Genomic DNA, 16629 nt, shown 5'->3' with positions numbered 1-16629 from the left:
TATCTAATATAGGCAAGCACAATCTAATCACGATAATCCTGGGACAAGAAAAGTCTTACTGATCTGAGCAGAAAGAGATGAGAGAACAAAAGAATTGTGAGAGTCATGACATCTTACGAAGGATACAGTCAGCACCCACTGCTGGTTCTGAAACAGGGCAACATGCAAGAGACCTCCAAAAGGCAAGGATACTCTTCAGATAATTGCCAACGAGGAAGTGGGAATCTTAATTCTATAAACAAAACACACACACACACACACACACACACACCTGTCTGGGCAATTGAAATGAGCAAGCAGATAAAGCTTCCAGAGAAAATGCACCCCGCCTTCATCTTGACGTTAACCCAGTAAGACTTCGTGAGGTTTCTGACCTGCAGAACTGTACAATAATAAATGTGTGTTCTTTCAAGCCACTAGGGAGGAATATGGTATAACTTTGGAAGATCTAAGACTAATCATGAATGTCACACCAGCCTTATAATAGTTGTTGAAAGTATTTGCTGATAACAATCTCTATAGCTGTCAAGGTTTTCTTCATAACTAATATATTTATTTAAAAAAACATGGTGTACATGATATTTCAGAAATTTTTTTAGAGCTTTGCAAGTATAAACTCAATTCCAAAACAGCTTCTGAAGTGCATATTATTCCCATTTTACAAATAGACCCAGGCTGTCTGACTCCAGAGTCCAAGCACTTCTGCTCTTTCTGCTTTTGAAATGACAATGTGAGGGGAGGGAAACACATTTCAGTCGAAAAGATCTAGATACAGGGGATAGTGAGTTGACTCAGCAATTAAGGAGGACTTCCTCCAGAATCGTGAGGACTGGAGTTCTAATCCTGGCACCTAGAGAACAAGCCAGGCACCCCAGCAAATGTCTAAAACTCCAACCCTGAGGACAGCAGAGAAGGGTCACTGGGGAGGCTGGCTTCCAAGCCTAGCCCAAGTGTGACCCTCAGATTCAAGGAGAGGCCCTCCTCCAATAGGAAAAAGGGACAGAAGAGACACCTGCTGCCCTCTCTGGGTCTCCATGTGCAAGTACAGACACAGACTCCTGCATATGCTCTCACAGTCTTTGACAGACACATGCATTAGTAAATAAACAAGTGTTTGTTAAAGTATCAGATACAATCCTGTGTCCTATACTTACAAGGTTCTGTGACCTGAAACCTAGTGTATAATAAATACTGAATGAATATAATTCAACTCCTACAAGTCCACCAATACAGTCAAAGCCAAACAAAACTTAATGGAAGACAAATTCAAAATAAAAAATGAACACCTGGGGCTGCAGAGATAACTCAATGATTAAGAGGATTGGACAGTCTTCCAGAGTACCCAAGTTCAATTCCCAGCACCCACCTGGTGGCTCAAAACCATCTGTAACCCCAGTTCCAGGGGCTCTTCATGCACCAGGCACTCATGTTATACACAGACATACATGCAGGCAAAACACCCATGTACATAAAATAATTTTTAAGACACGGAAGAATGTTAAGGATTCTAAAATATATTTATCTGTGTCTTAAAGAGCTAAAGCATTATTAGAGGTTGGGTCAGAAGAGGTAAACATGAAAATTAAACCTATTTAGACATGAATAATAATTTAGAAATAAATAAGCAAATCACATTAAAGCTTCAAGACAGGGACCGTGAAGATGACAAAAAGACAGATTTCAAAGATATTTGAAAAATATGACTAAAAAATATTTATTAATTGGTTACATCAGTGGCTGAAAGAATAGAAGGAAATCAAGATGATCCTTCCACCTCCAAGTCTTACTTAAAACATGTTTAAATGTACCTGGCACTTCCCTGAACATAAAAATAAATTGTTTAATTAAAAATATTAAAATTTAGTCCACAGATTCAAATAACTTAATTGCTCTAAGGAAAACAAAGATTAGTAACTACTACTGAATATCAGAAACATAGAAAAATACAAAACACTATGTAAGTTGAACTATGTAAGTTGAAAGGAAAGACTGTAACTGGCAAAATTATTAAAAGATTCTCATCAGGGCAATGGAGCTGCACACACAGCCCTTTATCAGTTAAGGAATCAGGCTATATACATAACAGAGTCAAGAATGTAATGACTAAAGAGTCCAAGATTAGCATGGTTATGTCATTGGTACATGGAGTGAAGGAGATTCTAAATACCTACGATGTGACCCATTATTCACATTCATTAACTTGTTAGTAAACAATGGGGTATGAAGCCAGGCTCTACCAGGAAAGAAACACTATTCTGAAACTGAAAAACTAGGAGTGCTGTGTACGGACAGTTTACAGATGTGGGGCAGGGAAGAAGGAAACCAGCGAGGGGCGGAGGTGAGCCTCGACAGTGATGCTGGAAAGCATTTTCAAAACAAAAGGAGAAAACGTGTGTGGACAGACTACCTGTGGATTGAGTACAAAGATAAAGCAACCAGGCCAGGCAGTGGCCTTTAATCCCAGCACCCAGAGGCAGAGGCAGGTGAATCTCTGTGAGTTTGAGGCCAGCCTGGTCTACAGAGTAAGATCCAGGGCAGGCTCCAAAACTACACAGATAAACCCTGTCTCGAAAAACCAAGGTGGGGGGTAGATAAAGCTACCCACAAACACATGGTAGGGAAGAAGACTATGAACATATATTATGCCCACATTCTCTTCTATCATTCTACTCTGCCAGTATTCCACATTGACAAAACCTGAATGAAGTTTGAGAATAAGGAAGCCATTTGATACAAACCACATAAATTAGCCTCCAAAAGTATGCCACATAGTGAAGGAAAGTGGAATAGATGGAAGAAATATGTAACAAGCATCGATTCCAATAGCATTCAACTGTATGCCCTTAATGTCTGCTGAAATTAACTTCCAGTTCCTATCAAGCTTCCTTACCTTCAGTTTGGAAACAGAATTCAACCATCAGCATTAAACCTGGTGAACTTTAACATGAGGCTTCAACACATTCTAAACCAGTCTTTAGAGGTATGTATCTCTGACTTCTCGTTAAGGCTCTGTGCTGTATATGCTTCTAAAGCAAAACACCTGTCAGACCTAACACTTGAACTGTCAACTATAATTCTCCGTTAGATTACATTGTAGATCAAATGCTTATGTTTCACAAATTCGTATCTTAAAGTCTACTTCCTGGATGTCATGATAATAGGAGGTGGAGCACTTGACAAGATTTTATGGGTAGAGCCTCCACTAAGATCAGCGGCCCTATGTGCAAAGGAAAAAGAAAAGGCACTCCTGAGCTCCTGTGCCCTCAGGCCATGTGAGGGCACACCAAGAGGAAAGCCACACACACACAAACCAGAAAGGTAGACTTGGGCCAACAATGACTACATCACTGCCTTGATTTTAGACTTTCGCAGAAACTTGTGAAAAACTAAACTGAAAAGAATTTATTTTTCATACATTTCTGTTGATTATAAGCCACCCAGTTTATTATGATTATACCTACCCAGACAAACAAGGACAGAGTTCAGCATGGTAATTACCAAGTAAGTGGAACAGACCCTTCCTTAGAAATTTTGTTCACTAATCCTGTGACTGAATTAACACTTGGCTTAGACCAGACAATCAGTGAAGAGCTATCGGCCTACAGTAAGAGTTTGGTACTAGGAGGCCGGGGAGGTAGTTCCTTTCTTAAGGCTTCCAGTGCAGGAGCACACACCAACCATCCTAGCACTCAGGAGTAGAGGCAGAAGGACCAGAAGCTCAAGGTTAATCTCAGCTACACACCAAGTCCAAGGCCAGCCTAGAATACATAAGACCCTTCAGTAAATAAGCAAACAAACAAACAAATATATAAATGGAAGTACTTCTGTAGCTAATTATTGCACAGTTATGAAATGCAAGCTTTTTCAAAGTTAAATAACAAAAAGTTATGGTGGCATGCACTTTTAATCCCAACATTTGGGAGGCAGAGACAGATGGATCTCTATAAATTCAAGGCCAGTCTGGTCTTAAAAATTAACTCCAGGCCAGCCAGGGTTACACAGTAAAGCCTTGACTCAAAAAACAAAAAACAGAAAAAAAAATTGAGAAAATTGGTATTAGCCAAATTTAGAAAAATGATAATAGACATTCCAACAAAACAAGGTGATATTACTCATAACAATAGTTACAACCCCCAAAATTGCAATGATCTAACATCCAAAGCCTATTTCTTACTCATTAAAAGCTAGTGGGAACAGAACAGTATAGTCATCCACTAAAACTCGGTGTCACATCAACCTATCCAGATGCGAGAAGAGCATAAAGGGAGGCCAGAGCTAGGGGCCATGATGTACAGCAATAACTTTCTGAAAGAAAATATAGACGAACATGAACACCTTGCCATCTCCATAACAAAATTCATTTTTGACAGAACAAGCATTAATTAATTCTTTCAGGCTAAAGACAGCTTTTGGGTAACAGAAATTATGTGTGATAAAACAGGCTTTTCATCTATGCTCCTGGGAAACAAACTATTAGAAAAATTATAATAGACTTCTCATATGCCAACAAAACAAGATGGATGTGAGCATCATCTCCATCTGTCAACTAAATACCAAAGCGCCAAATACCACTCTGATTATTCTGCTACCTAACCACATTGCTTACTGTATTGTTTTTTCCCAGTCGTACAAGCCCAGAAGCCTAGTCACAGATGCAGGAAACTGCCATGCTATTTTTCCCTTCCAGACAAACATAAGCTTACTAAAAGGAGTATGTATCCAGCTCTGTTTAAGAACCTACCAAATGGTGTTACATAAAAATATTAAATGTTTATGATGTATAAACTAGGTAAAAGTTATTAATCCCAAATACCTTTTAAAAGCATGTAGGTAGTTCTTTGTTACATGAAAATAGAAATAATGCTTTCAATATTTATATAACACACATGTAAAAATATTCATAAAATACAAACAGCATAAAAGTTGATAACTTTTAGTCAATTTGTTTATATTATACTATGAACTACAGATAAAGAAAATGAACTATCACATCACACCTGGGACTAAACTGTCTCCCTTTTTAAGAAACGATTTTTTTTATGTGTGTAAGTGTCTGTTTGCATGCATTTCAGTTCACCACATAAGCACCTGGTACAGGCCAGAAGAGGGTGTGGAGTCCACTGTAACTAGTACCAAGCAGGTGTGAGTTGCTGTGTGGGTGCCGAAAATCAAGCCTGAGTCATCTGCAAAACAGCAAGTAATCCTAACGCTGAGCCATCTCTCCAGCTCCCTAACTGGCCCCTTTGACAACTACTTCCGATCCTATTTCTGAAATTTACACCATAAAATCTAATGAGCTCCCTCTTCCTTTCATAATACACATTCTATAATTCTGCAATAATTCAGTAATCTAGTAAAAAGAGAAACAAACTTCATTAACTCCAACATTTCAGTCCCATAGCTAATTTCTTCTATTTTTCTAAAATTCATCCAAATCTTCAAAATTTTCGCAGAAGTATAAATATATACCTGACAGAAATTTATTCTAGTTAAACCTAACATAAAACAAAGACAGTGTCATAGTTAAAATGCCCAAGAATTGAAACAAAGCCAGAGGGTGAGAAATTCCTGAGACTCTCTTATCAATGGGAATAAGGCATGTTTCATAAAGAAAAGACCAGGAGTTTTGAAAGACCACATAGCAGCCAGGCTTGATGGCACACACCTTTTATGCCAGCACTCTGGAGGCAGAGACAGGCGGATCTCTGTGAGTTTGAGGCCAGCCTGGTCTACAGAGTTGAGTTCCAGGACAGCCAGGGCTACACAGAGAAACCCTGTCTCGAAAAAAAGAAAGAAAGAAAAGAAGAGAGGGATGGAGGAAGGAAGAGGAAGGGAAGAGAAGGAGAGAGGGAGGGAGGGAGAGAGGGAGGGAGGGAGGGAAGAAGGAAGGAAGGAAGGAAGGAAAGAAAGAGGGAAAGAGGGAAAGAGAGAAAGAAAGAGGGAAAGAGAGAAAGAAAGAGGGGAGGGGAAGAGGGAAGGGAGCAGAGTGAGGGCAGGGAAGGGAAGCTCTCCAGCAGAGAAGTTTCCATGCAAAGATATAGCAGGGTTCTTTCCGATTAATAGCTTCACAGAGCCCTAACTGACCTCTCTCTCTCCACTTTTTTCTGTCTCCTCTTCTTCCTCCTCACTTTTGGTAAGTTTTTCTACTTCTCTATTTTCTACCCCACCAAGACATTACAAGTTACAGAGTTACTTCTCTAATTCATATTCATTCGATAAAACTTAGAAAAACTAAAGCAATAAAGGAATCTGCTGTGGGGCTGCTCCATCAGAAAAACACTAGTGCTCGGACTAGCCAAGTCCAGAGCACTAACCAACACTGAGATGAGCAGGTTTATATGGCCGTCAGTGAACAAGCCCAGCATCTTAAAAGACAGCGTACCTGACTCTCACAAACAGCTGTCCAGTCCTGGAAATTCTGGATTCTAACTCTTGGAAAACTTTACCTTGGCTCTCTACTGTCTAATTTTATATTTTCATCATTTATCATCTGGATTACTGAAAGTCTGCTAACTGGTGCCCTTGCCTCTAGTTCTACACTTCTCATTAATCATCACTGTAAGAGTATTTCCCAACAAAAGTCTAACTATACTGTGTCACTGTTTAAAATCCCTTCCGACTGCCATGACGATGACACTCATATCCTGAGAACTGACCTTTGGCCTCTCTCGTCTCCTCTAATAACTCATCTCCATTTAAAGCACATACTCTGCTGAACCGTTCCTTGACCATGCCCTATATGCTACACATCTGTTTACAATCGAAGAATTCTTTGGGTCAGGCTTTTGCTTGGAATAGCTCCACTTGCCTGGATAACATCTACCCATCCTTTGGGACACAAGAGCAGTCATCTACCTAGGATTGGTTGGGAAACTTCTTCACCTGCATATATTCCCGAGGCATTGTCCTCAGTGGCTGTCTAGCACTTACTATGCAGTATTTTAGGTGTAGTTCATCACTTTTCCTACACTGAATTCCCTAAGGGTTAGCTGGCAGTGGTTAAAAGTATCTGGATACCCAGAGATCTCTGCATTTCATTGGTCACCAGAGAACACGGAAGCCTAGGAGTAAAATCTCAAGATATTTTACCAGGATAAACTGGTACTTTGAAACAACGCCCAAGAAACAAACTATTTACACGATTAGTCTGAATGTTTTTTACTATGGTTATTATGTACTGAATACACCTTTACTGTATTTTTCATAACATTTTACATTATTTTGTCTTCATATGAAATGGTTAGTCTCAGACGCTTTGCCTGTGAAAGGCATAAACTATTTCTATCTAATACATTTTGTGTGAGCCAAGTACAGTGGTACACACCTGTTAGGCCAGCACTCCCAGCCCTCATGAAGCTGAAGAACAAAGGTCATGAGTTCAAGGCCAGCCTAGGCTACATATCAGCACTGGCTCAACAAACAGAAGCACTGTACGAAGAAGATCTGACGACCTAAGTTTGTTCCCCAAAACACATAAGATGGCAGAAAATAACCAACTCCCAAAGGAATTCTCTGACCCCTACATGGGCACTGTGGCATATGTGTACCTGTACTCAGACATACATGCACAGACAATAAATGAATTAATTATTTCATATTTTTAAAGGCCTAAGGATACAACTATCTCTCAGCTATAAAGTGTCTGCCTAACACACACAATACCCTAGCTAGGTTCAATTCCTGAAGAAGAAAAAAAAGGCATTCTGTACATTCAGCTCTGCTACACACAATGGAAATTTATGAATGATCAAAAGAAAATTTTTAAAGCAAAATATTACTTAATTCCTAAGTTTCTTACATTTTAAAATGATATATCATTACAATTTTCTATTTTCTGGTGAAAATGGATAAGCTAAGTTTAAAAACAATTGCAACTGTACAAATAAATAATTATAAAATAAACAAGCTGCATTATATATGTCAACTTCCAAGTAAATTAGGCATAAATTTTAAAACTAAATTTTATTTCAGAAATAAGTATACTATTGCAAAGCAATATTTTTTCTTTTAATTATTAGATTTAACTTCAAGTATTCTCTAAATAATAGTGTTTAGTCTATGAAAGTCAATGATCTAGCAGAGTAGGCAGACCATAAATTGGGAAACATAGAAGATGCTCTAATAAAGGAGAAAGAAGAAACCTGGTTAAAAGCATGGTGAGAGAAGGGGGTCTCTAAACATGCATGATTTCAGGGAAGGTCCAAAGGATAAGAAAGACACGATCATACACACATTGAGCTTCTGAGCAACAATTTGAAGATGGGCATTCTAAGTTCTAATAACCAGGCTTCAGACTCTTGTTTATAATAGGAATAATACAAATAAGTACATATTTGGTTCGATAACATAATGAAAAAGTAACCACAAAGGAAAATCACAAAGTAGCCTACACAATTAGTCACTTACATTCCCTCTGGTAAGCAGTATTTGGTATTCATATTATTTTCACTACTACCCCTTAGTTCTCAGACTTCCTAAAAACTGAATATTGATGAGAAAACTGCTTCCAAGTCCTCATACTCCCTCACTTCAATCCTATTCTTACAAGTTATTTGTCCCTTGAACCCGGGCATTGGTGGCACATGCCTTAAATCCCATAATCAGGAGGCAGAGGCAGGTAGATCTCTGTGAGATAGAGCCAGATCTCTCCAGAGCTAGTTCTGGGACAGCCAAGACTACAAAGAAACCCTGTCTATAAATAAATAGATAGATAAATTAAATAAATAAATAAATAAATAGGACAGCCAAGGCTACAAAGAAACCCTGTCTATAAATAAATAAATAAATGTCCCTCTAAATATTTTGACATCCTACTAAACAAGAAATAAATCTCTCAATCCCTTCACCTACATCTGTTATTAAAACGTTTTAATTCTTAAAAGAGTGTTGTCTATAATTAGTAGACAAGAATGATGGCATGTTGCATACCTACACACTCAGGAAACTCAGTCGATAATGATCAACCCTAGTACACAGATAGCTAGCATAGGTTCAAAAACTCAGAGACTTTAATAATTTAAGCAAGAACTTATTAACCAGTGAAGTTTTAAGAAACAACTAAGTTGGCCCATCACCCCTGTCTCCACTACCTCTTTATTCACACACTATAACTGTCCCTTTTTTAAAATGAACTGTCAACTGGAATATATTACTAATTGTTCTCTTACTTTAAAACAGAATATAGATTAAAATTTCTTTATACACTTTCTTATAAAAATGCCAAGCTATTGTTAGAATACATCTGAATCCTTAAACTAAAAGTCTCCATTTTAGGCAAAGGTAATGGATATATTCACATGGTGCAGTGATCATCTTTATTTAAAGTCTTTATGACTCACTATCATTCATCTGGCATGCTATGTAGAGAGAGACACAGACAGGTAGACAGGCAGACAGACAAATATTAGCATAAAGAAGGCCATTGTAAGCTGGTATCAAATCTAGAAGCCATAAATTTGAACACGTTTTTTAAATCCTGACAAGTAAAAAGGGATGAGAGGATGAATAAGGTCCTAACACAAATATATGAAGAGCTTCAACAATACACTAAAAATCACCAACAATAAAGGGAATGTAGATGATCCTAAACAAATGGAAAGACTCTCACTCTCATTGGTAATAAGAAAACTACAAGTTAAATCTACAGTGGCATATTTATTACTGAAACTCTGACCAAGCTTACCACACACTGATTTGGCAAGGAAGTAGGAAAATCTCCTCAGTATATGTGATTTATACATACTTCCTCTACAAAAATAAATTTGGTAGTATTTATTGAAGTTTACTGACTCTTTGTAAGAACAATTTTATTTCTAAGAATTGACCCCAGAGATACAGTCTGATACATTAAAAACAATGTATCAAAGTACTGTGTCTAGTGGCAAACCAGAAACAACTTAAATACCTAAAAGTATGGCATGAGTTAGGGAAATAGTCAGAAAATGGGACAGATACTGGCACTGAACAGAATGTAGAAATTATTTCCTAAAAAGCAAAATACAGGACATACTTATACTTTTATGTTTGCATACAAGCATGCATATATGGGTGGTGGTGACATGCGCCTTTAATCCCAGCACTGGGGAGGCAGAGGCAGGAGGATCTCTGTGAGTTCAAGACCAACCTGGTAGTGAGTTCCAGGACAGCCAGGGATACACAGGGAAACCCTGTCTTGAAAAACAAACAACAACACATACACAAGAAAAAAACATGCATATGTGTGTGTGTGTATTGTGTGCAAGCGCACGCACACATATAAATACACATGCTTATATACACATACATCTCTTGGCGCCTAGATTTTATTGTGCGGAGAACAAATATTCTGGTAACAATAATTGTACATGGGTAATAAACAGGTAAGTAAGATATTTTGTAGCAAAACTATATATTATCTATTCAATAATATAACTTAACTTTATAAATTAACTTTAGAAACTCATTATAAAATTGCAACACTAAAAAATTAAAATTGGGTGTGGTGGCACACAGCCTATGATACCAGCCCTCAAGAGGCAGAGGCAGGCAGGCAGATCTGTGTGAGTTTGAGGCTGTCCCGGTCTACATGGTCAGTTCCAGGACAGCTAGGGCTATGTAGAGAGACTATGTCCCAAACTAAAATAAAATAAAAAATCTAGCCAGGCATGGTGGCCCACACCTTTAATCCTAGCACTTGGGTGGCAGAGACAGGTGGATCTCTGTGAGTTTGAGGCCAGCCTGGTCTACAGAGTGAGTTCCAAACAAGCCAGAATGACAAAGCGACAATCTGTCCCAAATATAAATAAATAAACTAAATACAATAAAACATTTAGAACTACTCATACACGCACACAATGTGTACTTGTTAATTTAATCTATCAAGAATGTGCTTTATTCTGGTTATTCGGGGGGCAAGTTACCCTTTTAACATTAATAGAAAATCAAAGCTGAATATGAAGACATAATATAATACACACCTTCTGAAACACATAAATAGCTAGATGTGGCATTAAAAAAAAAATGCCTCTAGTCCTAGCGCTTGGGATTGGGAAGGCAGAGGCGGACGGATTGTGAGTTTAAGGCCAACCTGGGTTACAGAAAGACACTATCCAGGGGGGACGGTGGCGGGGAGGGGGCAGGATAGAAAAAGTAGCAAGAAAGGATAGAAAGGAGAAAATAATTTCTGTGTTCAAAACGCTTTGTATAAAAGACTATGTTAGGTGTATAACAAACCTCAATACATATTTACTGGATGCCTTTCTATTTGATTTTAGTGGCTTTGCCTTCTTGATACTTTTTACAAAAAAAAAAAATTAAAATCACATGAAAACAAAAACAAAAAAGACAACAGAAGCACAATAGTCATTAAACAGTTTTTCTTTCAAAAACTGATTCCTCGTTTTCCCACAGAATGAATGAACCAACTGCACTGCAGTTCTGCTCAGCGTTTCTTACTAGGCACTAGGATGCTACAGAGCAAAATAACACAACAGTGACTTCTCAAGACTCAAAACTGATACCGCCGCAGGGATCTGCGTAAGGGTTTTTGCTTGGTTTTGGTTTAGTAATTAACCGGGGGCTAGTGAGATGTAAAAATGCTTTGAAAATTACAGTAGCTCACTCACATGTAAGATAGCATTGTTTGATTGGCAGAAGGCTTCCTCAGTATGTGTATGCAGAGCTGGGCCTTGAAGGAATCACTAATAATGAAGTATGAATCATTTTTAATTATTCAGGCTCCTAAAAAGAGAGTTTACTGTAGTGGCCTCAACCTGTTTTGATGGCTCATCTTTCTTATTGAAAACATCTCAGGCATAAACTTTTAATGTATGCATTTATTCATAAATTATATGCATCTTAGTATTAGTTAATCTATACTAAGTACTAATGGGGCATAGTCTATTTTTTTTCAAAGACAGGACTATAAGTTTTAGTATGCTCTTCTTGCATTCCAGCACATCATCTTGTGATGCCCTTGGATACAAACATCTTACTTTGCATAATACTTATTATGAATACTGAAACTCACAGATCACACAAAGTATTTTTACCTAGTTTTCAATTGCTTCACACATCAAATTTATTTTTAACATAACAGTTTTAAAGTATTAGATATAAATTTGAATTTTGCTTTATTTCTCTGTGCCTATGGTCTTCTCTCAGAAAAGATGCTAGCATGCAAATAAAGGATAGCACTACCAAGTTATAGAAAACTGTGTCCCCATGAACTGGGTAACAGCCCTAAACTTTCAAGGGAAAGAGTAGTCACTCACAACTATCAGTACTATTTTTTTCCTACAGAGCACACTGTTATCCAACACCCAAGACCAGGAACATATTATTTAATAAACAGTCCAATTCTTCAAAATAATTTGCCTTTTGTCACTGTAAATTTATTATAAAGTTTACTCTCAGTTTCCTTGTCTAATCTCATTTCAAAAGTATCTTAAAGAACATTTAAAACTATGTAAATAAGTACTTAAATCTGAATCTGTATTTTTCATTGATGTGATTTCACATATATGGATATGTTTAGAGAATGTGTCTACCTAAATAATGTGAAATATACGGACAAACATATGTATTTGCAAAGTATGTAGGTTTACTTGGAGGTGTACACACATATAGTTGACCTGAAAAATCCTTTAATAACATCTTTCCAATAAAATACAATGTTCATTTTGAGCAATTTTTAATTCAGCAATCGAGTATTCTACTAAATGTCCATATATTGAAGCAGTAAATATAGAACTATATGAAATTAACTAGCCAATAAACACTATGATTTAATCTACTATAAATAAAAACCCATTTCCATTTAAATATGTGGGTCAAAGAAATAAAGCCATATTTTATTTGAGCATCATTTTGGCTACACTAATATTTAACAACTATATTAAGAAATATAAATTCATATGTCTGAATATAAAATTATAATGATCAAAAGTTTAGCACTATTTGTATCCCTAAAGTTGAGTATGTTCAAAGAGCTTTTTAAAAATATCTATATTATTTCGTAGTTTAAGCTTATTAAATTACTTAACTTTTTGTTCATATCTTATGTCCATTGATAAGTCAAATTCCATAGTAATTATTCAAATCTGAAAGTTAGTTTTGAAGAAGAATTCTCAATTTCTGTTAATATATCTGGACTACATTTGCTCTCTTTTTCCCTCATTATTTTGTGAGAAATTGCATATTTTCCTAAGATACATAGCTATTTTATATAAATTTTGTTACCATAGGCTATGCAAAATATATTTCAATTAAATATGAACACATGTACAATAGACAAAGTGTGTTTTCATACGTGAAAGAAAACTGAATTCAACAACCTGTTTTCAAACTAGGTGGCTGGAGGTCAGAATGTTATTTCTTTTCACAGAGGAAGTCTACACTTTTAATTGTATGCTTCTACAGAGATTATGGAAAAGTGTATTTGGTGACTTGCAAAAAGAACTGTCCCTCTTTAGGCACATACAGGTTAATTTTTTATAGTGAGTAACTCGTTTCAAGCAAAAAAAAAAAAAATGGAAAAAAAATGACTTGGATAAACACCAAAAGGTTACACATCTAGACAGTGACTTTCCCGGAGTAACCGAGACACCCAAAATCATAAAACATTTAAAAGCAAACCTGTAGGCACAAATCTCAGCTACACTGCAAAGTGACAAGGACTCCCAAAGCCGAGGGAAACTCGGTCTGGACAGTTCCCTGGTGCTGAAGTTACACCGCCTCTCCACCGATGTCTGGCTGCTACTTTTCACGCCTCCCACCCTCGGCAAAAATCCCGGCTGGCTGGACTGCGAGCAAACAAGAGTAGAACTTCCCGAGCCAGGGAGCGAGCGACCCACACCGCACCGGGCGAGGGCCGGCGCCGGAGCCTGCTCGGGATCGCCCCGATTTACGAGTTCGCCCAAGAGGAAGGACGGCGACCGAGCGCAGGGTGTTAGCACCCGCCGCGGGGGAGGGGCTGGAAGATGGCGGCGGCCGCACACCCACCCGAGACGCGGCCGCGCTTAGGCCCCTGGCCCGCGCCGCCGCCCGCCCGCCCGCCGCCCGCCGCGGCCGTGGGCAGCGCGCTTCTCCCGCACCCGCCCGGGAGCCGGGGGCCGGGGGCGGGAGTGGGGGGGCACAGAGGCGGCCCTCGCGGGCGCGGGCCGAGGGACCCGGCGGCGCCCGCACCCCGGGCCCGGGCGCCTTCCGCCGGGTCCGGCCCGGGGAGCACCTGTGCACGGCCATATTGGATTCCGTGCCCCAGCCACCGCCTGGGCGCGGGGGCGGCGGGGAAGGAGCGGGGGGACGCGAGGAGCCGGGCTTCCAGCCTCGTCCGTCCCGGTCCCCCGGAGCCGCGGCGGCCCGCAGAGGGGAAAAAGCCGGAGGGCGCCCGCCGGGGCAGAGGACGCCTCCCCGAGCTCGCCGCCGTCACCTCGGCCGGCCTGGGCGCCCTCCCTCCGCGACACACACCCCCGCGGCTCCCACGGCCAGAAAGCGACCCCGGCGGCGGCGGCGGCGGCGGGAGGGAAGGCGGCGGCGATCCCCGGTGCGCGCGGCGGCCGCGGGGCTTAGCGGCCGCGGGGGGCGGAGGGCGGGCAGGGCAGGGCGAGAGGCGGGAAGATGGAGGAGCCCGGTCCTTACTTGAGCACGGACTGCTCCTTCTCCTCTTCTTTCTTCTGGCGATCCATGACGGCCAGGATGATCTTCCTCTCCTCCTCCGTGAGGTGGCTGAGGTCCGGCATCTCGGGCTGCGGAGGAGGAGGAGGCGGCGGCTGCGCGGCCGCCGGGGTGGGAGCCGGGCGGCCCCGGGGCCCGACCGGAGCCGACATGTTTGGTGGAGCCGCACCACCACCCTCGGGCAGCAGGGAGGCAACTCCACGGGCCGCGGCGGCTCCGGCGCGGGCGGCTGGGGCAGCCTCCGGCGCGGGGACCAAACCATACAAATCAATGGCCTGCAATCCCGGGCGGCAGCCCCCCTCCCCCGAGAGAGGAGGCAGGGGGAGGGGAGGGCCGGGCTGGGGTGGGGGGGGGGGAGAGAGGAGAGGGAGAGGAGGGCTGAGGAGTGCGCTCCGGGGAAATGTTTCTTCTTCCCGGGGCGAAGGGCTGGCAAGTGAGCGGTTCGCGGGAGCGCGGAGCAGGAGGCCCGACGCGGAGTGCGCCGAGCGGCGGGGGAGGGCGGTGGAGTAAGGTGGCGGGGACGGCCGAGGGTGGGGTGACTGGAGGGAGCGGGCGGGCGAGCGAGCGGGCGGGAGGGCGGCGGCGCGCGGGCCGGGGCGCGAGTGGCCGCCGCCGGCCGAGCGGGAAGCGCCGCCCGCCCGCGAGCCCGACCCCCTGGGGAGTCCCGGGAAGGCGCCCCGGGTGCGCCCCGAGCCGCGGCCGGCCGGGGGAGCGCCCGGAGGGGGCGTTGAGGAAGCGGCGCGGCTGTCTGTCCCGCCGGCCGGCCGGAGGAAGGGAGGGAAGGAGGGAGGGAGGGAGGGAGGGAGGCAGCCCTCCGGGAAGCGCGCCGCGCGGGCTGCCGCAGGGGACCCCCGCCCCCGCCCGGCCCGGGGCGGACGGCCTTCCGGCCCGCGCCCCGCCGCTGCCGACGCCGGGACCCCAGCGAGCACGCACCCGCGGCGGGGCTCGGCACGCGCCCGCCCGGGGTCCCGCCGCCGCCGCCGCCGCCCCCGGGGTCCGCCCGCTCACTGCGCCGCCGCCGCCGCCGCCGCTCGGTGCGGCCGCCTCCGCCCTCCGCCCTCCCTCCGCTCGCAGGCTCTTCCCCGCGGGGGCCCCGCGTCGCCTCCCGACCGCCCAGGCCGGGGACTCGCTCGGCCTGGTCCCCAGCACCCGCGGCTCACGGCCCGGGAGTCGGGTGGGGACGCGGGTGAGCGCCCCCGAGGTGCGGGGCTGTGGATGGAGGGGCCGTGGGGGCGGGGAGCTCCCCGGGTGGCTGGAGCCGCAGCCCCGGGGACCGAGCGCTCCCGAGCTGTCCCCGGGCGGGGTCCTGGAATGGGGGAAAGACCCGAGCAGGTGGGTGTCCCCGCGGGGTCGGGGACCCGGAAGCGGGCAGGGCCGGAGGAGTGACCCCAGGGAGGTGTGAGAGAAATGGGGAGCGCTCGTAGGGTCTCGGGCCGCCGGGACCAGGGCGGGAGGAGTGCGGAAGTTCTGGAAAACGGGGCTGGCCGGCACCGAGAGGCACTGAAGGGAGGACGCTGGAGGCGGAGGGGACAGTCAGGGTTGGCCTGAGGCTTGGGGTGAGGAGGAGACTGGAGGTGTGCGGGCAAAAGGATCAGGTCTGCTCCCCGGAGGATGAGCTGGGACCCAGGATTCGGCCTCTCTGGCCCCTTCCTGCCGTTCACTCTAGAGAAGCGAGAGGAGAGCCTTAGCCTGATTTTAGAAGCTTGGAGATGAGCTCCGTGAAAGAAGAAAAACGGGCTCCGGGAGGAAGGAGGTGGCCGCCACCCGCGCCGGCTCAAGGAGAAGCCAAGAGCTGCCCAGACAGCTCTCCCTGGGGGCGGAGCGAGCCAGATGGGGGTGATCCGGATCACCCCATCTTCCTCTTCTTGGAGCTCTAGACAAGTGCTTCGGATAGCAAGGTTAGAGTGTGCGTGCATGAGTGTGTGTGTGTGTGTGTGTGTACACACCTCCACCACGCCTTCCACACTCGCACCGCTT

General features: G+C 43.7%; 1 protein-coding gene across 37 annotated transcripts in view; it reads right to left on the bottom strand.

The window, feature by feature from the left end:
* Positions 1–15160, bottom strand: part of Rims2 (regulating synaptic membrane exocytosis 2) — a 472086-nt gene extending 456926 nt beyond the window's left edge. For 32 of the 37 annotated variants that reach the window (XM_028879263.1, XM_028879264.1, XM_037197756.1 and 29 more), the window contains exon 1: positions 14617–14895. In XM_028879263.1, the coding sequence (XP_028735096.1) occupies positions 14617–14804 (188 nt within the window). In that variant the 5' untranslated portion in view covers positions 14805–14895. Of the gene's footprint in view, positions 1–14616 lie in introns of all 37 variants that reach the window. The other 5 variants (XM_028879266.2, XM_028879270.2, XM_028879271.2 and 2 more) reach the window with 2 other exon arrangements.
* Positions 15161–16629: the final 1469 nt, after the last annotated feature.

Source organism: Peromyscus leucopus, chromosome 20 (assembly GCF_004664715.2).
Source record: "Peromyscus leucopus breed LL Stock chromosome 20, UCI_PerLeu_2.1, whole genome shotgun sequence".
NCBI classification, from domain to species: Eukaryota; Metazoa; Chordata; class Mammalia; order Rodentia; family Cricetidae; genus Peromyscus; species Peromyscus leucopus.
Note: the sequence above shows the minus strand (reverse complement) of the source record. Positions and strands in the feature narration are given on the sequence as shown.